Source organism: Venturia canescens, chromosome 4 (assembly GCF_019457755.1).
Source record: "Venturia canescens isolate UGA chromosome 4, ASM1945775v1, whole genome shotgun sequence".
Taxonomy (NCBI): domain Eukaryota; kingdom Metazoa; phylum Arthropoda; class Insecta; order Hymenoptera; family Ichneumonidae; genus Venturia; species Venturia canescens.
The window spans coordinates 10,456,480-10,473,613 of record NC_057424.1 but is presented as its reverse complement, the minus strand read 5'-3'; the positions used below and the strand labels follow the sequence as shown (position 1 = coordinate 10,473,613).

The window sequence follows — 17,134 nt, the reverse complement described above, 5'->3', positions numbered from 1 at the left end:
AACAGTGCGGAGCAAATACGAAATTGCGTGATTAAAAAACAAAAAATGAAAAAAAAAAAGAAAACAAAAACAAAAGAAAATTAAAAAATGGAAAAAATACATTACATGGATTTCATACTAGAAAGAGCAACGACGTCGCGAGTACCCTAATATCACAATAATTGGAGTAAGAATTTCTGCTGAGAACAAACGGAATGGCACTGTACGGACTTGTCGAATCTCGATTATCGAATATTCTATTCCTCCTATTAATTCTTTTTCTTAAAAAAAAAACCTAAAAAAGAAACACCTTAAATGGTCCAAGTTATTGATTAATACGTTTACGAACTATTGACCGATAAATAACGACTCGCACTACGGAAAGGAAGTTAGGTGTTTCTGTATTTCTTAATCACTTGCATTATGTTTGCATCTAAATTTGATGAATTTTTTCTCAAACGTAGCGACAAGGAAGTCGATCGATTTTTTTATTTCCGGCGCTCGTCCTATTCTTCTCTTTTTCATTCATTTACTTTCATTTCGGCAGAGTGCTCAGGGTGTTTCTATAACGTGATATCTATGCTTACTAGCGACTTAACGAAGCTATTAATGCAGTGGAAAATGTAGCTATGCTACGCACGAGTGCCGCGTGGCTTTTGTTACGTTTCATTACAAGATTTGATTCTCGTCCTTTATCTTTATTCTTTCGCAATGAATGTTAATCATTCATTCGTTTTAGACCGCAAGCTTATGACGCGACACTCGAGGTTGTTATAATCGATAATGAAAATATAGAGTTTACAGCGTGTATTTTGAGGTATCGCGGCCGTGTATTCACACTTTTGTCATCGATTTATTCTTTTTTTTTACCGTATAATCCGACGTTCCGTGATACCTCCATCGAAAAAAGTCGTTGCTGGCTTTTTTTCTATCCACAAATAATGTTTGTTTTTTTCCCACCCATCCCACCCTTCCCTCCCATCCCACCCCACCCATCATACTCGATCTTCTCTTCGGCCAGTTGTTGTTGTTGTTGTTGTTGTTGTTGTTGTTTTTATCAATTTTTATCTCAAGTCGTTTCACGCTACGTTATTTTGTCGGTTTTTGCGTTTTTGTTTTCAATTTCTCATCATTTTTTATATCACCCCCCCCCCCCCTCCCCCCTCCCTCCCTTACCCCCTCGTCTCTAGCCACGACCTGCTTTTGAAGTCTTTTGCTTGAGACTCGCTTACTTTGGTTCCCCGTGGGCTGGACATTCGACAATCGATAGACGATGACCATGACACGATTACGACGGCGATGCGAAGACAACGACGACGATGCTTGATGAGAAGAGGCCGTGGTTTCACCCACCCACCCTGTCCACCCATTATTTTTCCCCGCCCATCCCCGTTCGGCCTGCCCGCTGATTCGGCCGTCTGAAACAATCCATCCATCGTCAGTTAAATGACAGACTTCTTTTACTATTTTCTTAAACTTTGATAAACACACTAGTGCACTTAGGAACTTCGCGTCGTCAAACTCTCACATAATCGATCGAATATCCTTTTATAGGCCGAGTTACTTCGAGTTGAAAGTTTTATGAAATCATTGATAAAAGTTGAGAATGAGAAAAAATGTATTTTTATTGGGAAAACAAGTCGGAGTCCATATAAAGTGAAGAAAAGCATGATTTTTGTTACGTGGAGACGCACTGGCGACGTTATTGTGGATTAGAATCACCTTTTCTATCGCTCGGAGTTAAATAATTCAATTATTCCAGTTCAAGCCTTGAATTCGAGACATTTTTTTGTATTAGACTACAAAAGTTGCTGAATTCATAAGCCAAACCTCGTCAAAATATTGAATTATTTCGTATTTTTGTCACATACTCTTTGCGCCGGCGTCTGCTCGAGGATTAATATGTCACCGATTGAGTTTACGAGTGATATGTTGAATAATTAAAATAAACTGTTCAGCTAACAACCAATTCGATAGTGAGATGTTGATTCAAATTGAATTTTGCGTGATTTATGTTTGACCTCACGATACAGAAATCCTGTAGCCTCACATTTTCGAACAATGGAAATATATTCGTAAGACACAACCGATCAATTGTTGAAAAAAAAATCGTCGAGAAAAGTGGTTTGGAGATCGGAAATAAAATGGCAAAAACGAAACGAAAAATACCGAAAATGAACTCCCCGAATTAGGAGCTTGCCGGCTTAAAACTTTTCCTGCAGAACTTCATTCTCTCTTCTTTTTTTTGTAAATGACGTTTGTAAAAACAGTTTATTTCACCAGATTAAACAATTTATGATGAATCCTAAATAATATATTTACAAAAAAGTGAGATTCGTGTTTTATTCAAAGAGATCGGAATCACTTTGTTTAGAAAGAAAACCAAGTAACAGCGCACAGTTACATATTTCATCGTTTAAATCAATGGAATGGACATTTATTTAGAGAAAGAATTTGAAGCGCGTTCAATTCTCAACGTTTCAATAATCGAAAATCCCCGAATGAATTTTTATCAAGGTGAACGACAGCTCTGAAGAAAATGGAAATACTCACGATAAGTAGGCGGGGCTGTTCAGACGCCGTACATCGTGTGCAGCCTCTCGCCCAGTTGCGGCGGAAACTGATCGGAAAATCGTTTCCAATTTTCCGCGCCTACTTGATTCTTGAAACCGTGAAGTATCTGAAAATTGATAAACGAATATTTTGAAATAAGTGGCTGCCAATGAGATGAACAACGGAAAAGGTACAAATTTTTTGCTATTAAAAATTAAGCTACCTTTGTAAACATGTCTTTCAAGTCCTCCCGTGGTGTGACCCACGATGCAACGGCATCACAGAAAAATACGAAATCCGGTACGACACCGCCTGGATTGACGGTGATCATCTGACACATACCACGGAAAGCCGAATCTTTTTCTTCGTTGTCGCGTATATTCCGTAGTGATATACACCTATCGATAAATAAACAATATGAGAAAGTTGGCTGGGCAGTTATTAGTTATCTGAAAAACTCGAAATTCATGAAGAAATCATCGAAGTTTTATTATGTGAGAATAAATTAACGAACTTTTTGTATTTCAATGGACAATTAAATTGGAACAGTGAATGAAAATGTGGATTTCTTCGAAATTTCTTCTTCACGAGACAAATCGTCGGATTGGTATATATATATATACTAGAATAGCCGTGATAGAAAGGGAAAAAGTAGCCTTTCAAGTCTTAACATTCAATCACACAATAATTCACAAAAAATGATGTTTTTTTTCTGTTCTTGTAAATTTTCGATGTGATGAATTGTAAATATCAGTAAACGGGCCATTTTCTCCCCTAAATTTCGTTCACCAGATCATGTGTAATTGTAATATTCATTTAAATCTCAAGTTCGTTCTTCTGCATCGTCGTTTCATTGTGAAACGAATACACCTCTGACATCTATCGAATGTATATCTTGTTCTCCATGGCCAATGCCTCATCTGACGGGCGTTATTAGCTATGTAGCAAGTTAACTACGACAATTAAACGAAAACGAAAAAATGAAAATATCGAACAAATTAAAACAAAAAAAATAAAAACAAAAAATTAAAAACAAAAAATAACTCTTAAGCAACTTGATTCATTCCACTTTTTTTCACCAATTGGAGATCAACATTTATCGATTATTCATCCGGGTAAAAGAGCTGAGAACAAACCAAATGAGAAATTATTCAAAAAAAAACCTTAATTCAACCATAAATATGATTATCGAACGTTATCAAGCAGGTTGTCAATCAGTTTTTTAAATAACGGAACCGAGATCCGGGTGTGAATGAATAACAGCGCAAAGGGATGACATTTAAAATGCAAGATAAAAAAAAAACGTTTTTTTTTCTCATTGATGAATGTAGATCGAAAACGAACTATTATCAATCCCTTAGTCACACTTTAATAGCGAAGAACTAATCTCGAATAATTTCTCGTTGAAAATTCGTTGGTCCTCCCTCGTTGAGATAAGCTGATAGTTAAACTGGGAATATAAATGAGATCGGGAAAATATCGAGGACGGAGCATGCGCGTAAAAGCATTAAAAAAAAAAAAAAAAAAAAAAAAAAGAAACAAACAAACAAACAAACGAACAAACAAAAAGGAAAACGACGTGATGAAAAATTGATGAAATCGTCGAATGATCGAAAAGCGAATGTTCGTTTTCTCGCGCCTCACGAAAAAAAGCTTCAACTCTGAGTGTTATCGTTGCTGTTTTTCTTTTTTGTTAAACAATCGTAAAGAGATGAAAACAAGAGTAGAACAAATGGGCGCAATAACAAATATAAATAACAATTAGACATTTGAACGAATGGTACGTAATATAACGTCGTTAACGAGCGAGCAAAAGGATAGTGTCAGACTATATTCTTTGTATGAATATCTTTCGACTGAAACTTGTGATGAAATTCATTCGTACCAAATAGATCAAATCCATTTGCTTTCTCGTTATTTAAAGAAGCGTCTCGTCTCGCATATTCGTAAAAATAAGAAGAAGAATAAGAGGAAGAGATAAGAAAAATATATGTATATATATGATGTGTATGATAAAGTGCTAATAAAAATAGAATATAATATAATTAATAGAATATAATAATAAAGAAATTTACACACCACTGTCGGACAAACTGCTGTAACTTGGGGGCGACGTCGTGGGGACACACAAAACCTAGGCGACCGATCGTTATGGCTACGGTATCATTTTCATATTGCGGTAAGTAGACAAGTGAAGTGTAGTGAAGTGACCGGAAACACAAACAATAAGACAAACTGATAGCGAACCAACAAATCAGGCTGAATATGCTGCTGTTTCAAATCATTTTCAATCAATTTTCTCTCTTGCTGATTGCTTTTGTTTTCTTTTTTCTTTTTTTTTTCTTCCTCCAAATAATCCACTCAATGAGAATAAATAATCAATTAATAGTAACAATCGACAAATATAATGTGAAACACAGGTAAACGTATGGGATACCGACAGGTCAACATAGGCAATTTATGCATATACTGTGTTCTGTTTTTTTTTTTCGTGCTACCGTAACTGCTGAAACGATAATAACAAAATTAGATAGCAGCGTGCGATTTTATTAATAATGTTTAATAATAAATCTATACTGTTCGCTTTCTAATTCATAAGGGGAAGGAAAAAAATTGCCAAAATAGTGAACAAAGACGTAATAACATCGATGTATTATTTAAAATGTATCGCCCGATAGTCACGTCCAAAAGATGACGCATTTTTTTCGTAATCGTTTTCGTCTTTCATATTGAACGGACAATAGTTTTTTGATCGTCAATTCGTCTTAAGCATGCACCAAAATGATAATGACTTTTCAGTCTAAATTGGATGGGAAATATTGATTCAACGAAAATACTTTTATTCTACTGTGTAGGATATTTAAAAAAAAGTTTTCGGTGACACCCTGCACTGCAATTTTACGCTTCGAGCCCTATTTATCCGCAGATTTTTAAATCACTTACTACGAGAAAGAAAATAATTCGGGCTAAAACGACTTGTGAAAATTGTATGACCGTCTGTGGGTTTATTCTATCAAATCCAATCCTCTTCCCCGAATGAAGTGAATAGCTTATTTGCCTTTCACTAAAAAGTAAAAGCAGCTTCTTGAAAACTCATCCATTCTTGTCTATGATCGTAATTTTCATAATCTTTTCAATACTTTTCGTTATATCTTCGGAACGAGACTTGTGTATTCGTTGGGAAATGATTATCTATTTTTTCTGTCACAAAACCTAGGCGATTATTTCGCAAGGGCAAATCTATTATGGGCGATGAAGTTATCTGATGGTAATCGCACACCACTGCACATACACGGCTGAATTTTCTATCAGTAAAGTTGTTGAAAACCTAATTTTCTCATTCGTAAATTTACCAGACGAATTTCGAGTGAACGATCGGGACGATTTTTTCATGCTTATCGATCGTCGTCAGGGCTATTTAATTCCATACTGTTTTCATACCGTTGATTTAATGAGTAACCGATAAATCAAAATTAAGGTGCGATAATACAAACGAAAGTAGCAACTACTTAAACAGATTTCACTAAAGACTACTTGATCGCAGGACCGACCGCACCGTCGAAAATATATTTCACTTCTCCCCAGTCCTAATTTTCAGGAACAATAAAATGCACTCAGAGTTTAAAAGACTCGGAAAGATTTTTCGAATGAATCCCTCGTCCAAAATTCTCTACAGTGATCAAAATCATTTGATAAAAAAAATAAACTTCTTTTTTCGGCCTGCGCTGATTTCTTCGTGAGGGTGTCTAACTTAATGAACAGTCGTGCATGAGGTTTCGTAGTGCTTAGTGACAACTCTGACGTTGTTGAGTTGGCTAAACCCTTGAAAAAAAATCGACGGTATATAACAGACGTTGACGAATAATCCTAGAATCATTCCGCAACTCTTACTAAAAGGCCAGGAGAGCGAGAAAAAGAAATCGATATTAATTATGTATTTCTCCCCTTTTCTCGTTCATTTAGACGAGAGAAGTATTATCACCGAAGGACCTATCGTAACTTCTTTTTGTCCCTAGTCTATTTAAACGTTTCGGCATCCCAGATAAAAATCTCAGTTTCGAGGGAACATTACAAATTTCGAGTTTCGAGTCAACAATAAAATACTATTGAAAATTAAATAAACAAGTACGATCACGTTCATCATCAAAATAAATGAAACGATTTGAAATTACGAACTCATATCGTAAAAAAAAAAATACACTTCCATTCATTTTTCATTGCTTGAATTAAAAGATAAGATATTTTATCATGAAACAATTCGCCCGCGGAAAATCGAAACAAAATATCCAACGAATTCTGACATTGTTGCTACGCGCATAGTCACACTTGATTGGTAATTTTCTGATTGATCAACGAAGACTTACCGGTATTTTCTAAAAGTGTTTTTGGTGTGTTCGACAAATTAATTATATCGATGAATTGATTCAGTACCAATGGAATATACGCACTCGTATCGATCCCTGAAACAACAAACCGACGAAAAAGTTGCGTTTTAGTAATATGCGAGAATCCATTTTGATCGAAATCATTTTTTTTATGTATCAGTAAAAGCAATAATAATAACAAACAGCTATCCATATACTCACCGAGTTTTATCGATATTTCTCCTATCGCCCACGTCGCATTGTTACATACCGATATGAATGCTGGATTTAAATTTTGTCCTAAAATCGGCATGAAGTCAGCTGCAAACAGAATGATGGTAGATTGAGAATATGTAAATTTTTTATCCTTGACGTTTAATTCATGTAAAATTATGTTGATTTACAGGTTTTTTTTATGAGCAAATTGCTGTGCCTCTTCAAAAACTAAGAACCATTAACGAATATTTTCGAGTTTAATAAATGATTCTTTTAACTTAGGTACAAATTGAAGCCAATTAAGATTAATTTCTTTTCGATTCAAAAGGCTCCCATGACTATTGGGACAATTAATTCGTTTGGTTATAGAATGTTGAGAATATTTTTGTTCTTTTTTCTCGCATTCCTTGAATTTACATGCGAACAAAACGATTTTAACCAATAATACTAATTTTCGAGAATCGATCACTCTTTGAAAAATAGAAGTGCAATGGATAAGACTTAAAAATATTCCTATAGGATTGTCATTTCCACGATTTTGCTCCAATATAATATTTTTTTAAATTGTTTGCGCTAACGAAAGTTCCTCGAATGTGAAAAGAGAATGGACACTCACGTATACACGGTAAAACGTGTTGAAAGCAAGCTTTCGTCAAGTCGCCGAGCAGCGCAAAACTGCTTTGTCTGACTTCGGGCATCGGATCTTGCATGCATTGGTATAAAAGTTGCATAACGTTGCTGTTCATGACCAAACGTTCCATGTGTCCGTCGAGTCCTTCGGCTAGTCCGCTTAAAAGATCGAGAGCAACGATCATGAAATCTTTGTCAGGAGCTTCAAACTGTTCCGGGTTTTGAGTGTTTGCTATGTGTTGATTAAGAGTTTGTTCAATAAGAGAAACGCATCGCCTGAAAATAAAACAATAATTAGATTTTTAGTCCAACGTAATATTGACTTTCGTCTACGAACGAGAAAAATCGTTCTTTCGATAAAAAATTGGTTCATTGCTTGACTAATGCAAATATCTTTGACTCTGTTTCTTTTCTAAACGAAACAAGCTACTTTACCTGTAAACAGGTTCGCAATAGGGTAAAAATCCAGATTTCAATGCTGTGGCAACGGAAGAGAGGCATTCGAGCAACGGGAAGAGATCTTTGTCCTCGTCCTTCAAAACGTTCCACTTGTTGATCAGCGGAGGCATCAAAAGATTAATGTGTTCCGGTTTGTTCAAATGGTTGCCCACAGATTCGGCGAGTGTGCCGATCGCGTCATACAGTATTAATAAATTTTTATGTTGGTACTTTCCTGTTTTTTTTTTTTTTTTTTTTTTTTTAATAAAAAAACGTCGAAAAAATAGTGTTGAATTAGTAACACAGTGGTTTATGATATAAACTCGAAATAAATATTCACTCTAGCGAATAAACTTACCGAAAGCAAAAACGAGTGTCTCCAAAATAAATCCAAGATACGGAACTAATTCGGTGCAAGCCTCTTCTTCCAATGTAGCGAAAGCCGAACATGCAGCTTCCTGTACTCTTTTGTTGCCATCGAGGACCCTCTTCAGCAATTCGGTCATAAGGGGCTTGAGATACGTGTCATGTGGCTGGGCACAAACCCAGTGCGAGTAGCGACTAAGTGTCCAGCAAGTTATTGCACGGACTAATGCTTTTTTGTCACTTAGACAGCCAATCAAATATGGAATAAGCTCCGACAAATGGGTTATCATACCGTCCATGCAACCTGGAATCAATAAAACAATCGAGATACAAAGGTTTGAACTTGGTTATCATAACTATTAATTGCCTAACAACTTATACATACGCCTGACGACAAAAATATTAACAATATTAACGACAAAAAATATTATACAATTTCTATTTTGTCTAAATTTGAGTGGCACTCGAAATTTTTGGTTCGGTTCACTTGAATTTTCTTATTTTCCTTTTCTGTATTCTTTTTGAATGAACCAGTAATTATTGCAGTAAAATTGTTTTACTCTATGAAAGAAAAGAACGTATGACGATACGAAAAAAAAAATAGATAAAAAAAAGTTCATAGACTTCTGCTTTATTCAGGAAAAATCGACAAAATAAAACGAGCCTTGAAAAGCGAGTGGCTAGGAAAATGACATCGCTATTGATTAATTGATTTCGCATAACCGTTAACACTGTGTGGAGTAAAAAATTGAGCACTGCACTCAGGAAATTAAGCGACTTTAAGAAAACTTTACGATTCCATTTTTGTTTTTTTTTCCAAATAATTAAAATTACTATGAACAGTGAAAAAAATATATGACAACATTGTATATCAAAATTAGCAAATACTTTAAAAGAATGTTTATTCATATTCCGAAAAAATAATGGAATGAGATCATACCTTCGGCGATAGCTCCCAAAGCAAGAATTCCAGATTCTTTAATTTCCCATTCTTGATGAAACAAAGTTTCCTTTAATATTGGCACGAGAACAGGCAAAAGATCTTCTCTGAAAACGCTCGCGAGGACGTCGAGGGCGGCGGCAGAACATTTTCTCAGATTCCAATCACTGAGAGACGTTTCATCGTCAGCGCCGTCTTCGATATCAACGTCGTCGTCATCACAACCGCCATTCTCTTCTGTGTGTTTATTCATCGTTGGATGAAGAGTGTGATGGGTTTTTGATTTGTGAAATCTCGGTCTAATATCTTCCTCTCTATCGGGTATCATTTCGTCCTCTTCAACATCGCCTTTCAAAAGGATGACGTCGATTTCTGAATATTTCATGCCGCTCACAAGGATTGGTATTAATCTCGGTAAATGATGACCCAAAGCCTCAATCACGATCTCTTGTTCGGCAAGAGACAACCAAAATTCGCAAGCTTCGAGTGCAACGTCCGGATTTGGATCTTGTGTCCTCGTCAACATGTATTCAATGATATTATGCATGTGAGGAATCAAACGGTCCATTCGTACCTCAAGCAACATCACCAAGGCACGACACACGTTTTTACGCACTTCTGAATCTTCGTCGTTCGCAAGGTGAAACAGATTTTCAAGAAAACTGTCTATGTGTATCATAAGCGCTTGTGTACGATTAACGATAAACTGGTTGACGCACGCGATCGCGTGCGACCGGATTCTCGGACTCGAATGTCTGAAGAATTGAAGGAACTTTGGAATAAGAACATTCAGAGGTCGATTCAGAGCATCCGAGTCCAATACCTCCGACGAATCTTCACATATTTTTTGCAACGCTCCGAATGCTCCTTCGCAAACGTTGTAATCCGGGGAATCCAGCATTTGACACAACGCCGGCAATAATTCTGGCCATCTTGTCAGTTCACCTATTGAAAAAATCAGATTATTATGCATAGTTTAGCTCGAAATCGCATACATATAAAACATGTGTTATTCACATTTTGATTCTCTGGTTTTTCAATCCAATTTTCAGGTTTACTGTACATAGAGTTTCGATATTCACCTTTTGATGCGATTGTCGTTATAAGAATCCCGACTGTCGCACGTATCATCCCCGAAGGGTCTCCAACCGCTGACAAACATTCTTGTTTGATGAAATTCGAAACTTCGGGTACAAATTTGTCGTAATGAGCTCTGACGTTGTTTTTCAATATCAATCCACTCAAAGATCTCGTTGGTACCGCTGTACAATAAACAAATGTTATTTTTTTAATACCATTAACAATAATCGACATCATTGAATGTTAATCTTTATCATTACATATGTCCCAAGGAATCTTGAATGAAAATACTTGCTTCCTGTTCATTACTGGTGTTCTTGGTTTGTGAAAGAACGAGATAGAAGAATAATTTAGCTGGATCCGTTAAAACTCTGATATGATTGATAAAAATAATTCATTTTCTAATCAACATTCATGAATTTATCATCAATTTTAAGAGCAAAAGCACAGAAATGGAGCAGAAAGGAAGTATTTGTTTATGTCAAAAATATTTCATCATTCACATGTAATTTTTTTATCAGAATTTGTTTCTATCCTTTGTGTTTTCTGCCATTATCCTCTGAGATTCCTTTCTATCATGTACTTTACCGCTGTTATCAAAATTAACAACTCTTCTTCACAACACTGACCTGAGTTATTTGTAAACAACTTTGAGCTAATAGCGCAGAAAAAATACTCATTTGCCAAAGCAGCAATTGAAAGTATTTTCTCCTTTTGTGATTGATTATAATATTCAACAAGAGCAAAACAAGGTAAAAAAAATACTCTTGAAACAAAAAGCATATCACTGTTTTTACAAAACATTTATTTATTCTACTGTTATATCAATGAATTCATTAGCATCAAATACTTCTTGGATTGTCAAATGTTAAATGTTCGACCGTTAAACATGACGTACTCATGATAAATTTTATCATCGCTCTGTTAATTGAGCAAAAACAGAGTCATATGAAATCATTGGATGAAATTAGACTAATTAAACACAAGAAAAATTAATACTGAGATTGTAGTGAAATAACATTTATGCAAGCTCACCTTCAGATGTTAGCTTTGTCAGTACAAAGATAAGGTAGTTGTTGAAGTCAGGAAATTTGTTGAGTTCTTCCAATTTCTATGAATCATTATTGTAAGGAAAAAATACAAAGCCAAGAAAACATATATATATCACAGTAATGTTCAATCATTGTTTAATACAGTTTTTGAAACAAGCAAAACATTGTTAAGGCTGTGAGCATTCAAAAACTAAAAACACTCAATTTGTCTCCCAACCTGTAAACCATTTCACATAAATGAAGGATTGTAAGAATTTTTAAAATCCTAAAAAATCCAAATATTAATTGTTCGGTAGACAACCTGAATAACCTATTTCTTGGATTTGTAAGAGCCTACACAGCATTTTATTTTTGCTGTTATTTGATACAAGTCTAGTTTCATTGAACTATACGTTGAACTAACACATTTAATATGTTGAGAACAATAGAAACGATTGCTGCGATTGAATAGAATTTGAAGCTGGCAAAGTGAGGTACAATTTGATAGATTCATAATCTGCGGCGACTACTTTTTCCTGTAGGATTTTGTTAGAAAGAAACATTCCGTTAACGACAGAGATATTGGCAATCATTTTGAATGCAATCACAGTATAAAAGGACATAATAAATTATAATGTGAAAATGGATACACATGGAATAATATTATTAAAGTTAAACATAATGTGATTGGAGACAAGAATAACAAAAAAAATGGAATGTCCAAACGAGGCTGACAATGGTTCGAAACGAAAAAACTCTTTAAGGGAAATTCATCAATCTTAAAGCGTGACCGATAAAAAAAGCCATTATACGAATAAAACTCGGCCTTGAAAGAGCGTTCAAGAAATCGCGACATGCCAAATATACGTTAGGACAATTCGGGAGGCGGTAAAACTTAACCATTTTTTACACAGATTGTCGAGAAAAATGTTTGGCCGCAAGAAGGGAAAAAGGGATTGGCGATGAAAGATATCGATAATATCAACAATTCTATAGAATCGCAAAAGAAAGATTTAACCCGGCAGGCATAGTTGCCCGGGCCAAGAAATTTTGTCAATAAAAGCACGCCCTTGGCCGCGCATCGACCTGCCTCATCGAGCTCTCTCTCTCTCTCGCTCACACTACGCGATTTCTTTACTTACTCGTCTTAACCTCGTCGTAATTTTTAAAAACGAAGACACAATAAATTATACAATGAAATAAAGGATACTTGTTGTACAGCACGCTGCGTCGCAGTATCTGGACTTTGAGACTCTTGGAGAAGCGTCAAAATTTGTCTTAGTCCTTCCTCCTGCGGTTGCCACGCCATTTTCATCGTGTTTTTTCCCAATAGCACCACCGAACGCAGCCTCTGTTCTCTGACCTCTCTCACGTCTCACGTACAAACCGGAAGTACACCGCGCATTTTATCCCCACCCAACTATTTTACACGAGACCATCTTGGATTTAACGGAATTATAGATATGCAACTATCTAACGATACAATATTATTACTAAAAATCATGTAACATTTATCTTATTTCATACATCCGATATTTATTTTAATTTTTTTTTACTTATTGTCACGTGGCTCATTGAAACTTTGACCAATGTTGTCGTGCTTTTCGCGTTGTCAGACAATTGAGCGCTGCGATCGACTCTCCCCGACCCGCCGCGAATATTTACATTTCCGGTGAGCGGGCTTATTTGTAAAAACCTGTTTTAAAGATTCCGGATTCCGTCAACGAAAACTAATACGAATACAATTATGCTAATCTAATATAATGAAAGGAAAACATGAATTTTTATTTTCATGAAAATTCTTTACAATAATTTTGAATTTTTTTTTTCCTTTTGTGAACAAAAACTGTGAACTTTTGAACGAATAAGGTGATGAAATATTCCTTATGTTTTTAAAATCAATACTTGATTTTTTTCAGTTTTTGCCTCGTTACTGAAAAAAAAAAAATTGAGTTCAGTTGCCGTTGTTATTTCGCCAAAATCGTCCCCTAACCTTGATTCCTGAAAAAGGATTTCGAAATTTTTTTCATAAAATATTGAATTGACAAAGGAATAAGCAATGTTTTTTGTAACTCTTGAATTTTAAGGGATCAAGGTTAAAATGACTATTTCTGAAAGTAAACTGTGATGAACAATGAAATAATTATTTCTTCGACAAATAATGAAAAGTTTTCGTTTTATTCACGTCCAATAAACTTGATGGATTTCTAAATACGTACGAAGTTTCTCTTTCTTTTTCAGATTTTTATGTGATTTCAAAAAATGGTATAGAAAATGACGAATTTTTAATTTCAATGTTCCGTAGAATCTCAGTTTCGTATAGAAATTCTTTTGCACGTTGACACCTAAAACCCTACACGCAACTCGATCTCGATATTTGTGTCAACTTTTTTCCACTCCATATTCTGCGCACAGCATCGTTATCTTTTTTCTCGCTAAGCGATCCCGAGTCAGCTATCTTCAAACATTCCATTACGTCTTCGATGGACGACACACGCCATACGCCGGCTCTTCGCCCGACTATCGCTTCGCGGAAATCGCGGAGTGACACCAGCAATTGGCCTACGAACGATGGGCCCTATTCTCGATTATCCAGAAGAGCGTCACTACTCTCGCCAGTTCATCTGTTCATCTCCGTCTTCGAAACCTTGAACTCTCATGAATATCAAACATGTTTACGAAAAATCTCAAGCGTTGGCAATTATTCATTTTGAACCGCTTCGGATCTTGAAAGATTTAGCATCACATTTCCGAAATTGCTAGAAAATTGAACTAACCTTTTTTCGAGTAACGTTATCACATATAAAAATGGTTTCGAGGATGTAGGAAGAATATTTATTCAAACGGTAAAAGAAAATATATCCGGTCTACGAACAGTACACTCTTCTATTAGTAAATGAGAAAATACAAAGATAGATATGATTTGAAGCAAAACGATAGTAGACTCTGATCAGTAAAATAAGTTGGAAGGTCCCGAGGGTTTGTCCGGTGAAGCAAGACTGCCCGTTTTTCGTCTTCGCTCGTATCCTCTGACCCCAGAGGCCCGAGTCCACTCGAGGGCCTCGTTTTTTTATGAGATCACCCCTTCGGTCTATTCCAAGGATTTTTCCCAAGAAAAACCCTTGAAACCCGCGTACTCCGCGAGACAGAAAAATGAAGAGCCCTGTCATTTGGCCATCACGTGTCCATCGGCTGTTTTAAAGACTCTCGAAAAATGTTCCTTTCATTCGGCCTCCCTGACCATGAGTCGTCCTCGACTCTCCTTCGATTCATCCCAAAAAGCTGGTGGTGAACTCTAAAAAAAAAAAAAAAAAAAACCCGTCGGACACCACATTTCCTCAAATTAGATAAATTCAAGAGATTCCATTTCGGAGAGAGAGACAACTGCTGAGCTGCCGCTTCGGCCATCTCGAACCAAGTGATCAAGTTCGCTCGCGACGGCTCGCTGCATCACAATAGTTAGTCTTTAGGATGGGTACTTTGGTAAGGACACCTCGAGTCCCCCTGGACCACCAGATAGGCGCTCGAGCTTCTCTAGGTAACTGGAGTTTATTTTGTATCACCGGGACGCAATCATCCCGGAGATCCTTTATCCCCGTGTGCATCGCGCCTCAGAGGTTCTTGAGCCGCAGCTCTAACGTGTGCGCGATGCCTCAGAGGTAGGTTTCTACGTGTGTATCAATGCCTCAGAGGTTTCGGAGCCGCAGCTCTAACGTGTGCATTGATACCTCAGAGGTAGCTCAAATCTGAACAAAGGGACACGTCCCAGAAGTTCCCCACTACGTGTGCACCAACGACTCAGAGGTTCCCGAGCCGCAACTCTAACGTGTCCGTTGATGCCTCAGAGGTAGTACTCTACGTGTGTATCAATGCCTCAGAGGTTTCGGAGCCGCAGCTCTAACGTGTGCATTGATACCTCAGAGGTAGCTCAAATCCGAACAACGGGACACGTCCCAGAAGTTCCCCACTACGTGTGCACCAACGACTCAGAGGTTCCCGAGCCGCAACTCTAACGTGTCCGTTGATGCCTCAGAGGTAGCATTCTACATGTGCACCAGCGCCTCAGAGGTTTCCGAGCCGCAACTCCAACGTGTGCGCTGATGCCACAGAGGTAGCCCGTCCTGACCAATCAGAACATATCCCCAGAGGTCGTTTACCACGTGTGCATCACGCCTCAGAGGTTTCGGAGCCGCAACTCTAACGTGTGCGTGATGCCTCAGAGGTGTTCTCGCGACATGGGTGCTGACAGTAAGAAGTTTAGACAGAGACAGGAAGAGATAGACAGAAAGACGATAAAAGACCTTGGCCATTTCCATAACAATATAGAACATGCGGATAAGTAGCAGCATGCAGGAAACGATACAGTCCATATTGTTCAGTCTTAAGGATTCATCCTTAAAACGTCCACGACAGCATATATGCCATTCGTTTCCTCGGTCTGCCTTCGCTCTCATGACGATTGTCCAAAATCACACGAGTGCACGTTTAGGTCCTGGACTATTGCATCAGGTCGAGGTTTGTTCTTCATATCGAACAAAATTAGCACCACCGGTATCCTGTCTTGAACATCACAGATCATAGTTTCGGGGCTGCCACACCGCCTTTATGCAGATCGGTTCTCAAATGGAACAATCTCGAGAACATCGTTTATCTCATAACCGGTATTTCGGCAACGGCTCGTTCTCACGTACATGTCTGCTCACGATCTCATTCGAAAAATCGTTTTCGAGCTCATTAATAGCTCGACCACAGCCTCGTTCGAGAGTAAATCTGGATAACAATAAAAGAAAAAACAACAGACAACGGTACCCCCACAAATTGTGGAAATTCGAATGTTTCAAACAAACCTCATGTGCCGCCAAGATGCATTGGACGTAATTTGCATCTGGAAGCTATCTATCGGGGCGAGGCCTTTTGACCCACAACCTCTCACGGTTTCCACAGGAAAAAAAAACTCTCTTTGTAGCCGCCGTGGAACAACACCCCATATAGTTGCCTTGAAGGGTTGCGTTTTGATAAGTCCCCTCTTCATCATTGGTGTTTTGTGCATTTCTGGCACCGACGGCTTTAGCCGACACACGTTACTCTGTGAACACTCGTTACAAAATTTTTGTGTTTAGTGCTTTTTCCTTTCAGTGTTATTACCGGGGTTATAAACGATTTGAAATTCTTCGAGCTACCGCTTTTTCGACCCCCTTTCCTTTTTGCATAAGCCCTCATAGTCGAACTGTATAGTGTAGTTCTCACTATTTTTCTTTTGACTTGAAAATGCCTTAAAGTTTCCCTTCTCCCCCTTCCGTTCTTATGGTTCTGGTCTTTCCATTGAAATCAAGATGCTCCTGATCTACCTTAAGAGCATGAACCAGTCGACCAACCTCACCTCGAATTTTTGGAAATGAAAATTCTCCGCTGTCGTCTAACCAATCAAAAAAAAGGCTCTGTCAGCGGACGCGGAAAGACGGCAAAAATACGCTGACAGGGGCTTTCTTCTATTGATCAAACCGTCTCGAACATATTCAATTTCGAAAATTGCAGCT

General features: G+C 37.3%; 1 protein-coding gene across 1 annotated transcript; it reads right to left on the bottom strand.

Moving 5' to 3' along the window:
• Positions 1 to 1,142: 1,142 nt before the first annotated feature.
• Tnpo (transportin 1) lies at positions 1,143 to 12,994 on the bottom strand. The gene is made up of 13 exons (XM_043416894.1): positions 12,808 to 12,994; positions 11,602 to 11,677; positions 10,569 to 10,748; positions 9,487 to 10,431; positions 8,539 to 8,850; positions 8,178 to 8,415; positions 7,729 to 8,018; positions 7,119 to 7,217; positions 6,897 to 6,992; positions 4,612 to 4,687; positions 2,756 to 2,930; positions 2,533 to 2,659; positions 1,143 to 1,397 (listed from the first exon to the last, which is right to left on the bottom strand). The coding sequence occupies exons 1-12, from the start codon at positions 12,910 to 12,912 to the stop codon at positions 2,552 to 2,554; spliced, it is 2,700 nt and encodes an 899-aa protein (XP_043272829.1). The 5' UTR covers positions 12,913 to 12,994; the 3' UTR covers positions 1,143 to 1,397; positions 2,533 to 2,551.
• Between the last annotated feature and the right edge of the window lie 4,140 nt (positions 12,995 to 17,134).

Excerpts from the sequence above, each read along its gene's own strand:
- Tnpo (XM_043416894.1), bottom strand. The coding sequence starts at position 12,912 with ATGAAAATGGCGTGGCAACCGCAGGAGGAAGGACTAAGACAAATTTTG. Across the intron at positions 10,749-11,601 it reads GACAAAGCTAACATCTGAAG|CGGTACCAACGAGATCTTTG; the intron begins GTGAGCTTGCAT and ends TTTATTGTACAG. Across the intron at positions 2,931-4,611 it reads CAGCAGTTTGTCCGACAGTG|GTGTATATCACTACGGAATA; the intron begins GTGTGTAAATTT and ends ATTTATCGATAG.